Source organism: Malaclemys terrapin, chromosome 2 (assembly GCF_027887155.1).
Source record: "Malaclemys terrapin pileata isolate rMalTer1 chromosome 2, rMalTer1.hap1, whole genome shotgun sequence".
Lineage (NCBI taxonomy): Eukaryota > Metazoa > Chordata > Testudines > Emydidae > Malaclemys > Malaclemys terrapin.
This window is the reverse complement of record NC_071506.1, coordinates 153,401,170-153,420,938: the sequence shown is the minus strand read 5'-3', so window position 1 is coordinate 153,420,938 and position 19,769 is coordinate 153,401,170. Positions and strand designations below refer to the sequence as shown.

The 19,769-nt window shown below is 48.6% G+C and overlaps 1 protein-coding gene across 5 annotated transcripts in view; it reads left to right on the top strand.

The window, feature by feature from the left end:
* Nucleotides 1-352, top strand: part of OTULIN (OTU deubiquitinase with linear linkage specificity) — a 56,707-nt gene extending 56,355 nt beyond the window's left edge. For all 5 annotated transcript variants that reach the window (XM_054018137.1, XM_054018134.1, XM_054018136.1 and 2 more), the window contains one exon: nucleotides 62-352. In XM_054018137.1, coding sequence (XP_053874112.1) covers nucleotides 62-256 — 195 coding nt within the window. In that variant the 3' untranslated portion in view covers nucleotides 257-352. The remainder of the gene's footprint in view (nucleotides 1-61) is intronic.
* The last annotated feature ends 19,417 nt before the right edge of the window (nucleotides 353-19,769 follow it).

The window sequence follows — 19,769 nt, the reverse complement described above, 5'->3', positions numbered from 1 at the left end:
TAGTATTATGCATTACATTCTAATTGTTCGTTTTTTGTTTTTTGTTTTTTTTCCAACCCAGGTGGAAATGTTTCTTCTTGCATATGCTCTGCAGTATACCATCAGAGTTTATCGATTGTATAAATACAGCACTGATGAATTCATCACACTTTATCCCAATGACCCAGAGGAGGACTGGCCTGTGGTGACTCTTATAACTGAAGATGACAGACATTATAATATTCCAGTCAGAATGTGTGAAGAGACTAGTTTGTAAACGAGATTTTTGGCAAATTTATAAATTTGATATCCGAATCTGACCTGGACATTAAATTTCCAACACTATTTTGAAATAAAGTCATGATGAGATTTACATGATGAAACCTACAGTACTTTGGATCTTGAGTTACAAAGGTTTGAACTGAAATTCCAAATAAGATCTTTGTAGTGGGCTGACTTGGGGCTAACAGGCCTAGTGGGCATGCCATGACTCAACTGTCCCCAAAGTCCTGAGATGGCCTTACTTGGACGGTCCATGGGTATGGTGGCTGAGTTACGGTCCATTGTTCCCTGGTGCTCTCTGGATTCTCCAGACCAGGGGAGAAGGTAGAAAGACCTCAGTCCTCCCTCTCCACCAGATCCCAGCCCAGAGGGAAAGAGGAGAGGAGTCTCTTGCTGATACACCCAGACTAGCTTCCTCTGGGCCCCGTTCTCTCTTCAGTTTAGAGGATAATTGCAGCACTCTGCCCCCTCCCAGCGGAGAGTTCCCCATAAGTCTCAGCAGTTCAGATAGTCAAACGGGTAGCTCACTTCTCAATGTTCAGATATTCTCCCTTGTCAGGGAGCACGGGAGGAAAAAGGGTCAGGCCCCCAGCCTCCCAGTTAGGTCTTACCCACAGTTCAGACCCTTCTCCTGTGGTTTGCTCTGTCCCAGAAGCTGCAAACTGGCTTCCTCCATGCAGATAGCCTCTCCTTCATTCTTCCCCCACTTGACTGTCAAGAGTCCCCTTTTAAGCAGGCCCTCCTTTTGGAGCATGCTCTGCAGCTGCTGAGGGGCAGGGCATGGTGGGCCCTATTCCGCTCCTTCACTCCCTTAGCCTTTGTGTGGGGTCTGTAAACCCCATCACAACCTCCTTTTAAAGAATACCTGATTAGGAAATAAAGTTGGTCTAACATTTGCTTTGTGTAAATGAATTTTCATGGCGCTCTCTGGAACAAATCTCTGACATGGATTATGTATAATAGAATATAAAATGTGTAAACTAAGGAGCAGGTATGATGGAAATTAAAGTGTTTGTTTTTCACCTGGAAGGGCATGGCAGAGAGACTCGATAATTGGGGTTACAGAGTAGTTTGCCTAGAGGTCAACAGTTTGGATCCTACTCAGCTCTATATTGTCTGAAAGTCATTAACATGTGGTGGCATTTTGGGAGAGTATGTGAAATAAACTAGTGTCAGTCTGGTTCCTAGTGACCACATGCCCATATCACAAAAGCTGTTGTTATAATTGGCATATTTATGGGAAGCCTCAGTGGAGAGGCTAAGGTTTTTTTATTGATCTGGAGATTGCACTAGAAACCTGGCTAGGGTTGAGCCAAATGGGTATGCAATGTGAATCTTGCCCTACTGCTGCCTCTGTTTTTTTCTGAGGGCCAGCCATGCTTCAGGGCTTTCAATCTGGCACCTTTCACAAGTGTTTAAAAAAAATAAAATAAACCGGAATAGTAATGCAGCAGTGCCCTGCAATGTGGTCATAGTTACAGGATTTTCTGTCATAGCCATATGAATTGGTTAAAAGCTGAAATGTGGCATGCAAATGATCAGAATAGAAGTAAACATTACTTTAAATGGAATGCAGACCAGACAGTGGTAGTTGAGTATCTGTCCCCTTTTAGGAAGTACTTTTTACCAAATAGGATTGGACCCACTAGGCTGATTTATTTAAAGATACACTAAAAAACACAGCAGTGTAGAAAATTTGGTTGTGCTGTTCCATTTGAATTATCTTTTAAACTTACCTTGCATGTTTAGTCCATACCTGCTTTTTGAAAACAGCCTGATAAGTCCTCGGTTTACATGGGGATTTAAGTGGTTTTTCATTTTAAATGGTGAGGGCCAACTTCGGCTGTCAGTTATTCCTGATTTTTTTTTCACCTGCATAAAGGGAGGTAGAATCTGGCCCCCGGTTCTTAACTAGTGTCTGAAGTAGTTACTGTGTTTTTTTCCATGTAGTATGTACAGGCTTCTGGATGTTCTGAGTGTAGTGTGCTTACTATGGTATATAGTATATATTGACCACACTTCGATATCACACACTAGCCATAAATAATGGCTCTATCTTTGTTATATCTAAATTGAAAATTATTAGCATGATGTTTTGTGTTAGATGGTTCCTGGAAGCTGCAAGGGCAGAGCATAACAAACATTGTGATAAAGAATATGTTGGGATCAAACGGGGTTTAAGGCTTGTTGCAATTTCTATCAATTTACTAGTGGCATGGGAATAACCAAGAAATTACCTGAAAAGTTACTGATAGCAAAGGAAAAGGAGAAGACACTTTTAATTTATAAGTTTACATTAGTTGTTACACTTCACCTGGACTTTGTAATGGGAAAATAGTATACAAGTAGTTTTTTCTGATTGATTTTCTACCTTGAACATTGCTGTTGTCTTTTTTTTTAAGAAGGGTTATTGTACTTGAGACTAAAATGTATGAGTGTAAACAAAACTTAAAAAAAAAAAAATGTTCGTTTGTGTTTTTGAGTTGTGCAATGTGCAGGCATATTTAGGGTGCAGACTTGCAGCCCTTACTTATGTGAGCAGTCCCGGCGCCTGGAAGGCAACATGTGGAAGTGAGGGTTGTGGCATCAAGCCCAAAAGACTTGCATAATTGATATCCATAGAATGTGGTGGATGCCTGAATACTACTAAACACTTGGAATTTGCTTCTATAAAGGTCAGTGGCAAAACTACCACTGACATCAGTGGGAAAAGGACAGTTCAGGATATTCAGAGACTAGAAACAGCCTTGCATGTTACACTCGTGAAAATATTTTAATGCAAAAAACTCAGTTTTCAACTACTTTGTATACATATGTTCAACTAAACCTCTATTTCATATATATTAGATTTAATACTGACTGCAGGTGTTTCCTTTATCTAGTGCTCCAGAATGGACAGTTATTTGCTTTCAGACCCTTATATTTTCTCCTATACTTTGCTGAACAAGCCTACAGTGTGGTGGATGCCACCTCCGTGGAGACAATAAAGAAACTACGATGGTGGATGGAGAAGGAGAGTGGTGGTGTGATCCAGTTACTCTTGTTCTTCTTAGAGTGCTTGCTCATATCCATTCCATTAGGTGTGTGCGCGCCGCGTGCACGATCGTCGGAAGATTTTCTACCCTAGCAACACCGGCGGGTCGGCTGTGGAGCCCCCTAGAGTGGCGCCTTCATGGCGCTGAATATATACCCCAGCCGACCCGGCGCCCCCTCAGTTCCTTCTTACCGCCCCTGACGGTCGTTGGAACTGTGGAGCGCTGCTTAGCTGTTCTCCACTCTCCCTAGCTTAGTTTGTTGTATCACAGTTATAGTTATAGTTATAGTTATAGTGTTTATAGTTAAATAGTTTAAAAGTTGTTCTAGTTGTTCTAAGTAGTTCAGGGGATTAAGGGGGTCGTCCCCCCTTTCTCCCCCGGCCGCGGGGCTGGGCTCATGCCCAACGCTCCCGGCTTCAAGCAGTGCGCCTCCTGCGCTAAGCCTATGCCCACGAGCGACCCGCACGACTCCTGTCTGAAGTGCCTGGGAGAGTCCCATCAAACAGACAAGTGCAAGATCTGTAAGGCCTTCAGACCAAGGACCAAGAAGGAGCGGGACTTTCGGCTCCGGCAACTCCTGATGGAGGCGGCACTTAGTCCGGACGCTCCATCTACAAGTCAGGCCCCGGCACCTAGCACCTCGGTGCGCAGTGCCCCGGCGGCACCGGCTATGACGACCACGCGAGTGGCGTCAGACAAGCCTCCCCGGCACCGGACCTCGTCGGCACCGCAAACAGTGCCTCGGCGCCGGTCATTATCCCCGGGGCATAAAAAAGCCCATAAGACGGGGACATCTGTGCCGAAGACGCCGGCTCCCCCAGTGCCGGGGGTAGAGCCGCATCCGCCGGTGGAGCACCGGAAACAGGTGCCTCCAGCACCGTCGACTCCGGCGCCGAGGCCGTTGAGTCCGGTGCAGATAGCGTCTCCACCGAGACCGGCGGTGATACAGTGCCTCCCGTCGACTCCAGAGACCTTCGCGGCGGCGAGAGACTTAATAGCTCTCACGGAGCCGGCACCGCCTCAACCACCGGCACCGACTGCACCGTTGACTCGCCCGGTCCAGTCGAGGGGGAAACCTGCCTTGATGCGCCCTCCATCGCAAGGGCTGGAACCTCGGCACCGATCCAGGTCCCGAAGCAGGTCCCCACGCCGCTCGCAGTCCCGGCACCGAATATCGCCTCGGCACCGGTCGTACTCGCGGCCAAGATCTTCTTCGTGGCACCGCTCTACGTCTCGGCACCGCTATGATCGTCGGCACCGATCAACGTCGAGACGTAGTTCTCGGCACCGCTACGGTCGACGCTCGACGTAGAGAGGCCGCTCCCGGCACCGGGCATACTCCAGGTCCTCGTCGAGGTCCAGATCCGACTCCCGGCACCGGTCGCAGTCCCGGCACCGATCGCCGGCACCGCGTAGAGATCATCTCCGGACCGGCACCGTGCGGCACCGCAGCCAATCGGAATCGTCTCGACGCTCTCGGCACCGCCGTGGCCATCGAGATCGGAGTCCCACTCCTCGAAGGACCTCTCAAGATCGGCATACCCCCCTCAGGGGCAAGCCGAGGAACAGGACTTGGGCCATTGGCAGGAGATGGCAGAGGACCATTCTCATGGCCCATCTCACTGGTCGTTTTGGACCCCGTGGGCGTACCATCAGGCGCAAGGGGCTCCAATTGCTTCAACCTCTCGCTCCGGTCACTCCATCAGAGGGGCCCCGGAGTCTACCATTTCGCGGCCTCCGCCAGGGGGCATGGAGGCTTCTGTGTCCGCACCACCTGACGCCCTGGACCCAGGCGCAGGTGATGCTCCAGCCCAGGAACAGAGAGACCAGGACCAGCCCTTGGATCCTGTTCCACCGGAGGCATCTTCCTCTTCTTCTCCGGATGAGGCAGTGGCGGGCACATCGTGCACAGGCCCACCTCCAATAGATCTTCGGGCTCACCAGGATCTTCTGCGCAGGATGGCCCGTAATATGGACCTGCAGGCGGAGGAGATAGTGGAGGTGCACGACCCGATCGTGAATATCCTTGGAGCGGATGCCCCATCGAGGGTAGCGTTACCCCTGATCCGCACGATACAAATCAATGCGGATACGATATGGCAAACTCCTGCCTCTATCCCACCCACAGCGAGAGGGGTGGAAAGGAAGTACTTTGTCCCATCTAAGGACTATGGGTACTTGTATACCCACCCCCAACCGTGTTCACTGGTGGTGGAATCAGTGAACGCACGAGAGCGCCACGGCCAGCAGGCTGCAGCGCCTAAATCAAAAGAGGCTAAGCGGCTCGATTTGTTTGGCCGTAAGGTATACTCAGCCGGAGGGCTACAACTTAGAGCGGCAAACCAACAGGCGCTACTGAGCCGCTACAATTTCAACTCCTGGAACTCTATGGGAAAGTTTAAGGAGTTGATTCCCCAAGAGTCCAGGGAAGAGTTTGGGGCCATGGTAGAGGAGGGCAAGAAGGTGGCTCGGACCTCCTTGCAGGCCTCCTTGGACATAGCAGACTCAGCTGCGAGGACCCTGGCTTCGGGTATCGCTATGCGCAGGATCTCCTGGCTTCAGGTTTCGGGTTTGCCTCTGGAGCTGCAGCAAACCCTACAGGATCTGCCCTTTGAGGGACATGGATTGTTCTCGGACAAGACGGACTCTCGTCTGCAGAGCCTCAAGGACTCGAGAACAATCATGCGCTCCCTGGGGATGCATGTTGTGGGCCCTCAGCGCAGACCATTTGGGCCGCAGCCTCAGCGCTTCTCCCCCCCCCCCCCCCCGCCTCGTCAGAGACAAGACTCGGCCCGGAGGCGAGGGCGAGGTGGTAGGAGAAGATGGGCTGGCCCTCAACCCGGTCAGAACCAGGGGCCACCAAGACCACCTTCAGGTCCTAGACAGAACTTTTGAAGGTGCGGTCGAGGACGGCGCCCCAGTCATCCCCCAGGATCCAGCCCCCTCCTTTCAGGATCGTCTCTCCCACTTCCACCGCGCTTGGTCCCTTATAACTTCGGACTGTTGGGTCCTCCGCACGGTGGAGAGGGGATACGCTATCCAGTTTTCTTCTATCCCCCCCTCCCACCCCCCTTCCCCGTCCCTCTTCAGGGACCCTTCTCACGAGCAACTTCTTATACAGGAGGTTTCTACGCTCCTGGCCATGGGGGCCATAGAGGAGGTTCCGATAGAGTTAAGGGGCAGGGGATTTTATTCCCGTTACTTCCTGATCCCCAAGTCCAAAGGAGGTCTGCGGCCCATCTTGGACTTGCGCGGACTCAACAAATTCGTAGTAAAGTTGAAGTTCCGCATGGTCTCTCTGGGGGCCATTATCCCTTCCCTCAATCCTGGAGACTGGTTCGCCGCCCTCGACATGAAAGACGCATACTTTCACATCTCAATTTACCCACCTCACAGACGCTTCCTGCGATTCGTGGTAAACGCGGTGCACTACCAATTTGCAGTCCTTCCCTTCGGCCTATCCTCGGCCCCAAGAGTGTTCACGAAATGTATGGCTGTCGTGGCAGCGTACCTTCGTCGGCAAGGGATACAGGTGTTCCCGTACCTAGACGACTGGCTGGTACGCGGTCGCACCAAGGAGCAAGTTCAAGCTCACGTCCACATAATAGTGCACACATTCAACGAGTTGGGCATCCTACTCAACAAGGACAAATCCACTCTAGAACCTACCCAGAGAATAGAATTCATAGGCGCAGTTCTAGACTCCAGACGTGCACAAGCCATCCTGCCAGACAACCGATTTGGCACCATCACGAGCCTCATTCAAGGGCTCCAGGCGTTCCCAACTACCACGGTGAGATCGTGCCTTACCCTGCTGGGTCACATGGCTTCCTGCACGTACGTAACCAGGCATGCCAGACTTCGGCTTCGCCCACTCCAGACCTGGGTGTCGTCAATATATCGACCACATCGGGACAGCCTGAACATGGTGGTCACGGTCCCGATCTCGGTCCTGACCTCCCTCACCTGGTGGCTAGATCACAATGTGGTCTGCGAGGGGATGCCATTTCACGCCCCACAACCCTCTCTGCACCTGGTCACAGACGCTTCATCTCTGGGTTGGGGCGCCCATCTCAACGAACACCATACCCAGGGCCTGTGGACTGCACCCCAGCTAGCCCTGCACATCAATGTTCGGGAACTGATGGCGGTGCGCCTGGCGTGCCAGGCATTTCTCAACCTCCTACGTGGCCGATGTGTGTTAGTTCTCATCGACAACACCACGGCCATGTTTTACATCAACAAGCAAGGAGGAGCACGTTCGACAATTCTATGCCAAGAGGCCATTCGCCTGTGGGACTTCTGCATCACCCACTCAATCCATCTCACGGCATCGTTCCTCCCTGGAGTCCAGAACACTCTAGCGGACCGACTCAGCAGGTCCTTCCAGACACACGAGTGGTCTATCCGTCCGGACGTCATACATTCCATCTTCCAGAAGTGGGGGTTTCCCCAGATAGACCTGTTTGCATCTCGAGACAACAGGAAGTGCCACGTGTTCTGCTCCCTACAAGGTCGAGCTCCGGGCTCCCTCTCGGATGCGTTTCTCCTTCCCTGGAAAGACCACCTGTTTTATGCCTTCCCTCCATTTCCTCTGGTCCACAAGGTACTGCTCAAATTGCGCAGAGACCAGGCACAGGTAATTCTGGTCGCTCCAGCGTGGCCGAGACAACATTGGTACACCACACTGTTGGAACTCTCGGTTCAGACACCGATCCCGCTTCCGTTGTGTCCGGATCTCATCTCTCAGGACCACGGCCGGCTGCGTCACCCCGACCTGCAATCACTCCACCTCACGGCGTGGCTGCTCCATGGTTCACCCAGGCAGAGCAGCAATGCTCGCACTCTGTCCAACAGATTCTGCTGAGCAGTAGGAAGCCCTCAACACGCACCACGTACATGGCCAAGTGGAAGCGGTTCTCCTGTTGGTGCGAACAACGAGCCATGTCCCCGTTGCAGGCACCCATTCCTCTCATTTTGGAATATCTCCTCTCCCTAAAACAGCAGGGGTTGGCGATATCTTCAGTTAGAGTTCACCTGGCCGCTATATCGGCCTTTCACCCAGGGGAACTCGCGTCCTCGGTATTCTCTAACCCGATGGTCGTTAGATTCCTCAAGGGCTTAGACCGGATGTACCCACAACAACGTCAGCCCGTTCAGACGTGGGACCTCAACCTGGTTCTCTCCAAGCTCACAGGTCCTCCATTCGAGCCACTGGCCACCTGTTCACTTCTGTACCTATCCTGGAAGACAGCCTTCCTCATAGCCATCACCTCAGCAAGGCGTGTTTCTGAACTCAGGGCGCTTACATCTGAGCCCCCTTACACAGTTTTTCACAAGGATAAAGTGCAGCTTCGTCCACATCCTGCCTTTCTCCCTAAGGTGGTTTCTCCTTTTCATATCAACCAGGACATCTTTCTCCCGGTCTTTCATCCCAAACCACATGCCACTCGCCAGGATCAACGTTTGCATTCCCTGGACGTACGAAGGGCCCTGGCCTTCTATATTGACCGCACAAAGCACTTTAGAAAGACGACGCAACTCTTCGTTGCAGTGGCCGACCGAATGAAAGGCTCACCGGTCTCCTCACAACGCCTATCCTCCTGGATTACGTCTTGCATCCGGACTTGCTATGACCTGGCAGGTGTCTCAGCACCGCACCTCACCGCTCACTCCACGAGGGCCCAGGCTTCCTCGACGGCTTTCCTGGCACAAGTTCCGATCCAGGACATTTGTAGAGCAGCGGTTTGGTCATCAGTCCACACATTTACAGCTCACTATGCACTAGTGCAGCAGTCCAGAGACGATGCTGCTTTCGGATCAGCGGTTTTGCACACAGCAATGTCTCACTCCGACCCCACCACCTAAGTTGGGCTTGGGAGTCACCTAATGGAATGGATATGAGCAAGCACTCGAAGAAAAGACGGTTACTCACCGTTGTAACTGTTGTTCTTCGAGATGTGTTGCTCATATCCATTCCAAACCCGCCCCCCGTCCCCACTGTCGGAGTAGCCGGCAAGAAGGAACTGAGGGGGCGCCGGGTCGGCTGGGGTATATATTCAGCGCCATGAAGGCGCCACTCTAGGGGGCTCCACAGCCGACCCGCCGGTGTTGCTAGGGTAGAAAATCTTCCGACGATCATGCACGCGGCGCGCACACACACCTAATGGAATGGATATGAGCAACACATCTCGAAGAACAACAGTTACAACGGTGAGTAACCGTCTTTTCCCTTGAGTATTCTTCCGTGGGCATTTACCCATGTCTGCAACAGCTGCTCTGAGTGACGATTGCAGGATTGGGCCCTTAGGTGGCCACAGTTAAAATACTGAAACTGGAACACGTTGGAAAGTATAGCACATACGGTAGCTAGTTATCCAGCTACCTAGCTAGGTACTTGCATGACTCCCATTAGTGTAGTATCTGAGCACCTAGGTAGTAGAGATGAGAACTTTGCAGTCTGGTGTCTGTTTTTTGTAGTTCCCATGTAGTCTGTGCATTTCTCCCCTCTAGTCTTACTACTTGTTACCTGTCTTGTGTTATGTGCAATTGAAAAATTAGAAACTCTTCCATGGTGGGACCATCTCTCTATTTTTCTTGAAGCAGCTAGCATACTGCCAGGTGCTGAATAAAAATATATATTGGCCTGATTCTGCTCCCATTTTAGTCAATGCCAAAGTACACATTGATTTGAGTATTTATTCCTAGTTGCTTTTTAAAACGCTTAAATATATATTTGTCAATAGAGCACAAAGATAACAGAGCAGCTCTTTAGTGCATAAAAGTGCTTAATAAAAGAAAGAAAATGTAGGTGGGTGATCTTTAAATTTTGGAACGCTGTTGATTATCTGACCTTCCCAGCACTTGACAGTGGGTGCCAGCTGTGAAGGCTTCACGACATGGTATCTCTAGAGCGTGGTTCCCAGACTTTAACAACGTGTGAACCCCTTTCATTAAAATGTCAAGTCTCATGAACCCCCTCCTCAAAACTAATATTTCCAGGGATTTTCTCCTTTACCGGAGTATAAATTATAAAAGCAGTGATCTTGGAAATATAAAATTTGTTTTTATGACATGCTTATTACACATTACAAATATTTTTATTACATTATGAAAATGGCAACACTCCTCTAAGATCTCACTTTCGTAGCTTGTATCACTTTGAATAAGCCTGTTTATAAGACAAGGCACCTATGTATCAGATGTGAAACAGCATGAAGGTATTTAAGAAGCCAACTCAGAGTTCCTCCTACACAAGCATTCAGGTCTTGAGCAATCCAGGCAAACAACGCATGTTACAACAAAGCTTAAACTTGTTCTTTGTAGTAATTTTAAAAACAACACTAGCTGTCTATTTGATTTTAAAAACAGCAAAAAATATCCAGCTCCCTTTCCATTTCTTATAAGGAGTCTTGAAGTTTTAAATCTCCTCAGTGTGATAGATGTGCTTGCATTGATCTGCTTAGCTCTTGGAAGTCCAGGGGCTCCGCGCCCCATGCTGCCCGGGGTCCCTAGGGACAGCTCTGTCTGCCATTAGGGAATTTTTTCCCCCGAGAAGCCCCTGTAACATTTTGCAAACCACCAGGGGTTCACGAATCCCAGTTTGGGAACCACTGTTCTAGAGTAGAATTGAATTATTTCATTTTCATCCTTTGTTATATTAAGGAGGCTAAACCCGGTTCTAAATCTATTGTATGAGTGTGTCCATTTTTTGATACCATAGGTTTTAGGTTGAGTATAATCTAGGAGATTGCAAAAACCATTGACAGTATATTTTTGCCTTGTCTACATCTCTTTCCCAGATTAGATGGAGAAATTTAATCTGAAAAAAACGTTCCTGGCCCAAAAACCTAAGACCTGCGAAGTCTGAGCACTAAACCACTGTCAGATCAGAGAATTAGTTAAAATAATCTGAGCAAATGTAGTGGAGCGTCGCTTATCTTAATTGTAACTGTTTTACTGATACACTCTGATTTGGTGTTTTGTATTAAGGAATAATGGTATGGAGTTAAGAGTTGCCTAAATTCCTGAACTCGGTGTTCAAAACAGCTTCCTTTGTGTGCTTCACTTCCACTGAAAATACTCACTTATGAATGGCCTTTACTACTACTTAAACATTCAAATAGTGTAACTCCAGGATTGTCAGTCTGTTTTTATTAGGGTTACCATTCGTCCGGATTTACCCGGACATGTCCTCCTTTTTGTGCTAAAAATAGCGTCCGGGGGGAATTTGTAAAGCACTCACAATGTCCGGGATTTCCCCCCTCCCCCGGAGCGGCTGGGAGGGCTGCAGGGAAGTCCCGGGCTGGACTCCGGAGCAGCTGGAGAGGAGCTCCGCCCTGCATTCTGAGCAAGTGTCTCAGCACAAAGTGCAGCCCTCCCCTTTTGCAACTGGGAGCGGTTTCTGCCATGCAGGGTAGCAAAACGGGAGCGAGAGCACTTTGTGCTGATACAAGGGCAGCTCTCCCCTGCAACCCGGTCCGGACCAGGGACCGGGTTTTGTTGTGCAGGGCCAGGGACCGGGTTTTGTTGTGCTGGGGAGCTCAGCCACGTGTCCGGCTCGCACAGAGCCCAACACCCTGTTCTGAGCAGCAGGGTAAGGGGGGGCAGGAGAAGGGGCAGGGAGGTTCTGGAGGGGGCAGTCAAGAAACGGGGGGGGGCTTTTTGGGGGGAGTGGAGAAAGTTTTGGGCAGTCAGGGTACAGGTAGGGGGTAGGGTCCTGGTGGGCAGTTGGGGGGGGGTCTTAGGAGGGGGCAGTTAGGGGACAAGGAGCGGGGGGGGTAGGGGGCTGGGAGTTCTGGGGGGGAGCTGGCAGGGGTGGGGAGAGGGATCGGAGCAGTCAGGGGACAGGGAGCAGAGGGGTTTAGATGGGTTGGGAGTTCTGGGGGGGGCTGTCAGGGGGCAGGAGTGCGGAGAGGGATCGGAGCAGTCAGGGGACAGGGAGCAGAGGGGTTTAGATGGGTTGGGAGTTCTGGGGGGGGCTGTCAGGGGGTGGGGAGTGGTTGGATGGGGCGTGGGAGTCCCAGGGGTCTGTCTGGGGGTGGGGGTGTGGATAAAGGTTGGGGCAGTCAGGGGACAAGAGGCAGGGAGGCTTAGATAGTCCTGGGGGGCAGTTAGGGGCAGGGGTCCCAGGAGGGGGTAGTCAGGGGACAAGGAACGGGGGGAGGGTTGGGAGGTCAGGGGGGGCGGGAAGTGGGAGGGGCAGGGGCGGGGCTAGGGCGGGGCTCCTCCCGTCCTCTTTTTTGCTCGCTGAAATATGGTAACCCTAGTTTTTATTTGCTTTGATTCTAATATATTGCTTTGAGGGGAAGAAAGGGGACTAAAACTGGCCAATTAAGGTTCCTGGTGGACTAGGCCTTTTTCACTCCTTTTACGTCAGTGAGTGATTTATGTCAAGATTTCCGTTACCAATGGTGCACCTTCGGCAGATACAGAACGTCATAAGCGTAGAGCAACTCTTGTAGTTCTGCTACACATTGAAGCCCAAGGGGATACAGTATGTGCAGGACTATGCAGATCCTCTGTCCAAAACAAATGTACTTAAAGTACTTAGCCACACCCAGCAGTGCTTAAAGTACTCTGGAAAAAAAATGGGGCGGGGGGGAGGGTCTGTCAGAATCTGCAAGCAGTAGCTTGGCAAGACTGTTTAAAGTGCATTCCTCAGTGACCAGTCTCAATTTTTAAATGGTTTATATTTTGGGGTGGTGGGTTGCTGCATCGTGAGGTTCTCCCCCTCCCTCACAGACACTAAGCACTGCCAAACCCCCCATACTGCATTGAACAATAGGATAGACTGCAGCAGCTACTGCACTTATACTCTGCCCTGCAACTGTGGCATTGGGGGAGGAAAAAAGATTGTTCCCCTCTACCTCCACCCTCAGTCTGTGGAGAGCTGCACAAAAATCATTAACTTTGGCTTTGCAAAGGAGACAAAGAATTAGGGAGTTAGGTACAAGCTCACCAGAAAGTTAGCTTTTACTGATTGCCAGCAGATGTCACTGTAGGCGAGAGAGAGAGAGAGAATGGAAAGTTTTACAGCTTTATTTTGCCCTGTTCATTCATTGATTCCAAAAGAGCTGATGTGATCCTGGGATGGGAACCTTGAGTAGTGAGGACATTTTACTTCTCTGTTGGGCACTGATGTGACCACTGCTGGAATGTGCTGTCCAGTTCTGGGGCCCACAATTCAGGAAGACTGTTGATTAAATTGCAGAGGGTTCAGAGAAGAGCCACAAGAATGATGAAAGAATTAGAAAATAAGCCTTAGAGTGAGATGTATTGAGCTTGATTACAGTCTGTATGTAGCTACATGGGGAACAAATATATAATTAATGGCCTCTTCAATCTAGAATGGTTGGAAGTTGAAGCTAGACAAATTGACACTGGAAATGAGGCATAAAGTTTTAACAGGGTAAGTAACCATTGGATCAATTGACATAAGGTTGTGGTAGATTCTCCATCACTGACAGTTTTTCAGTTAAGATTGGGTGTTTCTCTAAAAGATGTGTTCTAGGAATTCTGCTGGGGAAGTGCTATGGCCTGTGTTATACATGAGGTCTCGCTGGATGATCACAGTGGTCCCTCCTGCTACATTGCATATGCTGCTGTTTCCAATTGTTATCCTATAAATCTGTCATTTAAACAAACACGTTAAAGTTAACTGTAAATAACGCCTGCTTTAGGTCCAGTGCCGTAGCCTTTATTTGATACAATTCCCCTCCCCCCCCCAGTTACAGTGGGCAGGTTTGTCTTGGTAAGAACTGCAGAACTAGGCCCTCCCCCTGTTTCTGAACGTGATCCTTTTTGCTATAAAACATGGTTTCATGTAGAAGGCTAAGAGAAATAGTTTTAAAAAAAAATCTGCAGCAAGTGTCTGCTATTTTGATAATACAGTCAATGTTGAGGGCCATGTGAGAACCTGAATTGTCATGTTTTTCCCCCACCCCCACCCTCCCTTATCCCATTTCTGGGATTTCTCTTCTGCAGTGGACTCCACTTCCCAGTATTTAGACCCTGATTCTGCAGTGCTAAATTGGAGTGTTTTACTCCAGTGAATGAGGTGGTTGAGTTGTAGGGGACTCTGAGTGAGAAATTCCTCCTTGCTGGCTTTGTGTTAGCTCTGGAAGCTCCTCTGCTTCATGTCTCTGAGGTTAGGTGATTGGGTCAGAAGTGGGTATGACTGGACCAAAGGAGCATACTCTTTTTTTGTGGTGTATAGCCAAACAGGAATTGATAGAACTGCTTCTGTCCAGCTGTCACCTGAGCCAGCACTTTAGAGTGGACACATTTCACATAGCTGTGGGCAGGAGAGCTGGCAGCAAAACAGCTAGTAAGAGAACAATACAGCTGTGGTTAACTAATGGTACTGAAAAGAGGGATGGTACATTAAAGGGTTAATCCTTTATTTTTCTGCAAGTGCCTTCTACATGTTCCCACAAACCCTTGCTAGACCAGGAAAAGGCTTTCCGAGATAAATAGGCACAGCTGTTGTCGTCTTCCTTACCACAGCCTGATTTTTTTGTCATGGAAGCCCCAGGGAAGAAAGAAGGGCCTGAATCTAACTGAAGCTAGGCATTCAAAATTCCCTCTTCTGTTCCTCAAGCATGTCACCCCCTGCTAGCTAGAACGCATCTCCCCAGAGAGAAGAGGGGTGGCAGCCTCCCCATGCCTACTCTAAAATGTATCCTTGACTCCCTGAGGAGGAGGCTAGTAACTCTGTTCCCCCAATGAGGACACAAGGAGGAGGATGGAAATGATTTTTTTAAAAGAATCAGTTGAATTTAGTGTGTATCCTCTAAGGCAGAGCATGAAGCCATTCCCCATCTACACTCTTGAAGGCCCAAAGGGCAGTGCTGATGCAAATGGAAGCTGCATCAGACAAAAGAGAAGTAGACCCATATGAGGCGAGCAAAAAAGGAGCAGGACAACAGTGTTTCTTCCTCTTCCTCTTCTGCTGGGTGTGGCTAGGGAGTTTTCAGAATATGTGAAACTGATTGGGCAAGATGTACAGAATATTTTCCCATGGGATAAGAGGTTGTAAGTATTGTTGATATTCAGCCTGCTCAACCACACACGACAGCCCTTTAAGGGAGCTGCTGCTGCTGCCCAGATATTACTGGGCTCATCAGTTTAAGCAGGATCATGTTGGAAAATGTAGCCCCAGGAGGGGTCAGGTGAGCAATAAGAGTCCTGTAGCTAGTAGGATTATATAAGGGAAGCCAGTCGCTCAGTTAAGAGAGAAGGGAGTGACTCTACAGCGAAGGAAGGAGTTGTTCAGCATTAGTGAGCTAGGGAAATGAGCACTGGGACTGAGCTATCCACTTAGAAAACAGCTGAGAAAGGGCCAATGAGGAGGCTTGGCCTGGATACAGGTGAAGATTGAGGAGGTATTTATAGACTGAGGAAGCTACATAAAGGTGGCATAGGAAATGGCCTGGGGAAACAAGGTCAAGGCAAAGTGGGAAGTTAAGGCTGGGCAATCTACCTACAACAGGGGGTAGGCATAGGTCTCCCTATGCTACCGCCCCAGGAGATGGTATGGTTACCTTGTTGGTGTTTGGAGCCCAGGAGGTCTGGAAGCTGAGGCCCACAGAAGGGCTAAAGTCTCCATTGAAGAGAACAAACCCATAGAGCCAGAGCTATGCTCTGAAAAGAGTAGGAGGTGAAAGACTGTTTATTTGAATTTCCATTATTTTACATTCTGGAAAGGTGAATTTCCACCTCAATGCTGTGACTCACTGGACACAGACAGTGGCCTGTCAGCCTGGGAGAAAGGCCTAGACTGATGAAAAGCAGTAGGGAAACTGAAGCAGCAGAGTCCTGAGAGGTAAGAACTTGTTACACACACCATGGTTCTTAACATCTTTCAATGCCTTGAATTAATGAGTTTAAAAACCAAACCAAAACCACACGAGTGAGAGAGAGTAGCATTATTCTTCAGAGCATTTAATCCCCCTTCCCCTGATTTCTCCGACACAGCAGAGATTGCAGTGCCCAAACCTGAGACTGGACTTATTGTGTCATGTTACACCCCAGTCTTGACTTCTCAAATCTATCAGTGTAGAAACTTGGAGGTAAATCCTAGCAGAATCTAGTCATTCAAGTCACTAGATCATCAGTGTCTTCCAGAAATGATTCTACAGCATAACAATGTGCAAGAGAAAATGATTTATCACAAGTCATAGGGACATGGGAAGCAGGAATACCAGCCATACTCTAATTCCTCCAGGATGGTCTTCAGTTTAATACCAGATTCAGTTCTGGAAGATCATAGAAATGCAGGGCTGGCAAGGACTGCAAGAGGTCAAGTCCCAGCCCCCTGCGATGAGGCAGGGCTGAGTAAACCTAGAACAGTGGTCCCCAACATGGTGCCTGCCGGGGCATCTATGTGCACCCACTGGGGAATCTATGTGCACCTGCGTACTGGCCAGCGGACAAGCATCTGTCAAAATGCTGCCGACAAGCATAATCATCCAGAGGCGTTGCTGCCGAAAATCAGCATTTCGGCGGTGACGCCTCTGGATGACGCTGCTTGTTGGCATTTCAGCGGCGACGCCTATTGACGTCACCACTTCTTGGTGGCATTTCGGTGGATGCTCGTCTGCCAGCCACGGTCCACGGTGGCTTGTCGTCTGGTGCCCGCCAGATAAAAAAGGTTGGGGACCACTGACCTAGACCATCCCTGACAGGTATTCTTAAAGAACTCCAATTATGGCTACCTCTCTTGGTAGCCTGCTCCAGAGCCTGTATACTCCATATACAGTAAAAGCTGTTTTATCTGGCACTTCACCAACCAGAAAGCTCTATAAACCAGTATTTCTGATCATCATTGAAATTCCAGTTTATAATCGGGTTGGTGCAGGGCAGCAGTGGGTTGGAGTGCAGGAGGGGGTGCTCCTAAGTGGGGGCATGGCAAGCTGCTCTGCGTGCTGCCCCCACCCCACCCTACCCTGAGCACTAGCAACACAGCTCTCATTCGCTGGGAACCATGGCCAATGGAAGCTGTGCGGATGGTGCCTGCTTGCAGAGAGCCTCCAGAGGTGAGCAGCCCGCTGAGCTGGCACCCTCCCATGCCCTGAGCCTCTGCTCCAAGCCCCCTCCTGCACTCAAACTCCCTCCCAGAGCCTGTGCCCTACACCCCCTACTCCCTCCCTCTTAGTTAACCAGCATTTTTCACATACTGGCACCACCACATATCCCCACATGCCAGATAAAACAGCTTTTACTGTAGTTAGAAAGTTCCTAATATCTAATTGAAATCTCCCTTGCTACAGATTAAGCCCATTACTTTTTGTCCTACCTTCAGTGCCCACCATCCTCTTTATAACAGCCATCAACATATTTGGTGACTGTTATCTGGTCTGCCCCTCCCCTCCCCCCTCCAATCTCCACCCTGAGAAAACAAGGGGCAGAACTAAACATGCCCAGTCTTTCTAACCTTTCTCCATAGATCAGGTTTTCTAAACTTTTTATCATTTTTGTTGCTCTCCTCTGGACTCTCCAATTTGTTCACACCTTTCCTAGTCTGGCATGCAGAATTGGACACACTCCTCCAGCTGAGGCCAGAACAGTACCAGGTAGAGGGGGACAATTATCTCCCATATCTTGTATACAACATTCCTGTTAATACACCCCAGAATGATAGCTTTTTTTGCAGCTGTATCACTTTGTTGACTCTCATTCAATTTGTGATTCCGAATTACCCCCCCAGAGCCTTATCAGCAGTGCTGCCACCTAGCCAGTATGCCCCGTTTTGTTTTTGTGCATTTGATTTTTCCTTCCTATGTGAAGTACTCTACACTTATCTTTATTGAATTTCATCTTATTGTATTCAGACCAATTCTCCAATTTGTCAAGATCCTTTTGATTTCTAATCCCATCCTCCAAAGTGCTTGCAACCCCACCCATCTGTGTCATCTGAAAATTTAATAAGCACACTCTCCACTCCTTTATCCAAGTCATTAATGAAAATATTGAATAGAACTGGACCCAAGACTGACCCCTGTGGGGCCCTATTAGCTATGCCATCTCGGTTTGATAATGAACCATTGATAACTAGTCTTTTGAGTATAGTCTTTGAATCAGTTGTGCACCCGCCTTATAGTAATTTCATCTAGATGGCATTTTCCAAGTTTGCTTATGAGAATATCACGTGAGACTATCTCAAAAGCCATACTAAAATCAAGATAATCATGTCTACTACTTTCCCACTATCCACTAGGCTAGTAACTCTGTCAAAGAAGGAAATTTAGTTTGGTTTGTTCTTGACAAATCCATGCTGGCTATTCCTTATAATCCTATTATCCTCTAAGTGCCAACAAATTGTTCAATATCTGGAAAGATAATGGAACTAATTATTAAAGTTAGGCAGCCTGGAATTCCTCTTTGTTCCCCTTTTTAAAGATAAGTACTATGTTTGCCCTTCTCCAGTCCTTTGGGACCTCATCCATCCTCTGAGTTCTCAAAGGCAATTGCTAATGGTTCTGAGATTGCTTCAGCTAGTTCCTTAAATACCCTAAGGCAAATTTCATCAGGCCCTGCTGTCTTGAATACATCTAACATATCTAACTTTCACATGTATTCCTCCCCCCCCCCCCCACCACCACCCCTGTTGCTAATATTGTGTTGCATATCTGGTCACTGTTAACCTTTTTAGTGAAGACTGAAGCAAAACAAGCATTTAAACACTTCAGTCTTCTTGATGTAAATCTCAGCCCTAAGTAGTATCCTCAATAATTACTTCCTTATTCTGAGCATCACATAATCTGATTCTAGAGGTCAGTCAAGCTCAATCTCCATGATATCCTATTTTCTCAGGTGAGACCTTAACTTGATTCTTCCTGTCTTCACCTTGGCACTGTTTGAACCTCTAATCTAGATTTGTATTTCCAGTCAGTTGAAGCTGGCTTGTGTAGTACTCACAGTACCAACATTTATATCTAAAGTCAACGTATCTTTTCACAAATCTCAAGAAATAGTACTGTTCTCCTTTTGTTCTCACATGGAACATGCACATGAAATATTTTGTGTGCTGCAGAAGTTCAAAAGCTCCCAAAATAACCTAAGCTACTCTCTGCAATTTAGAGCACTTCAGCATTGTTCCTTAGCGTAAATGTGTAAGAAAATATAATAATCCTCCATTGCACCATGAATACGATGCTGCCCATTGGAGGCCCATAGCACTTCAGGCAAAACCTATTCTAAAAAGCAACAAAACTCACCACCATCCAAGAGTGATTCTCACATTCTGGGCACAGAGAGTGTTAGCATCAGAACTGCAAAAAGAGGTGCTAAGTGTGGCCTGGGATTTGCAGGCACCCACAGATGCCTTCTTTTGAGAGGCGGGTGTTCCAGTAAACAGCCTCCAAAGGAGGATCTTCTAAGGCCCTTTCACCCTCTAAATCATTGTCCTCCACTACTCCACATTGAGGCTTAGTAGAAGTATTGTGCAGAAAAATGGTAACTTATTGTCTG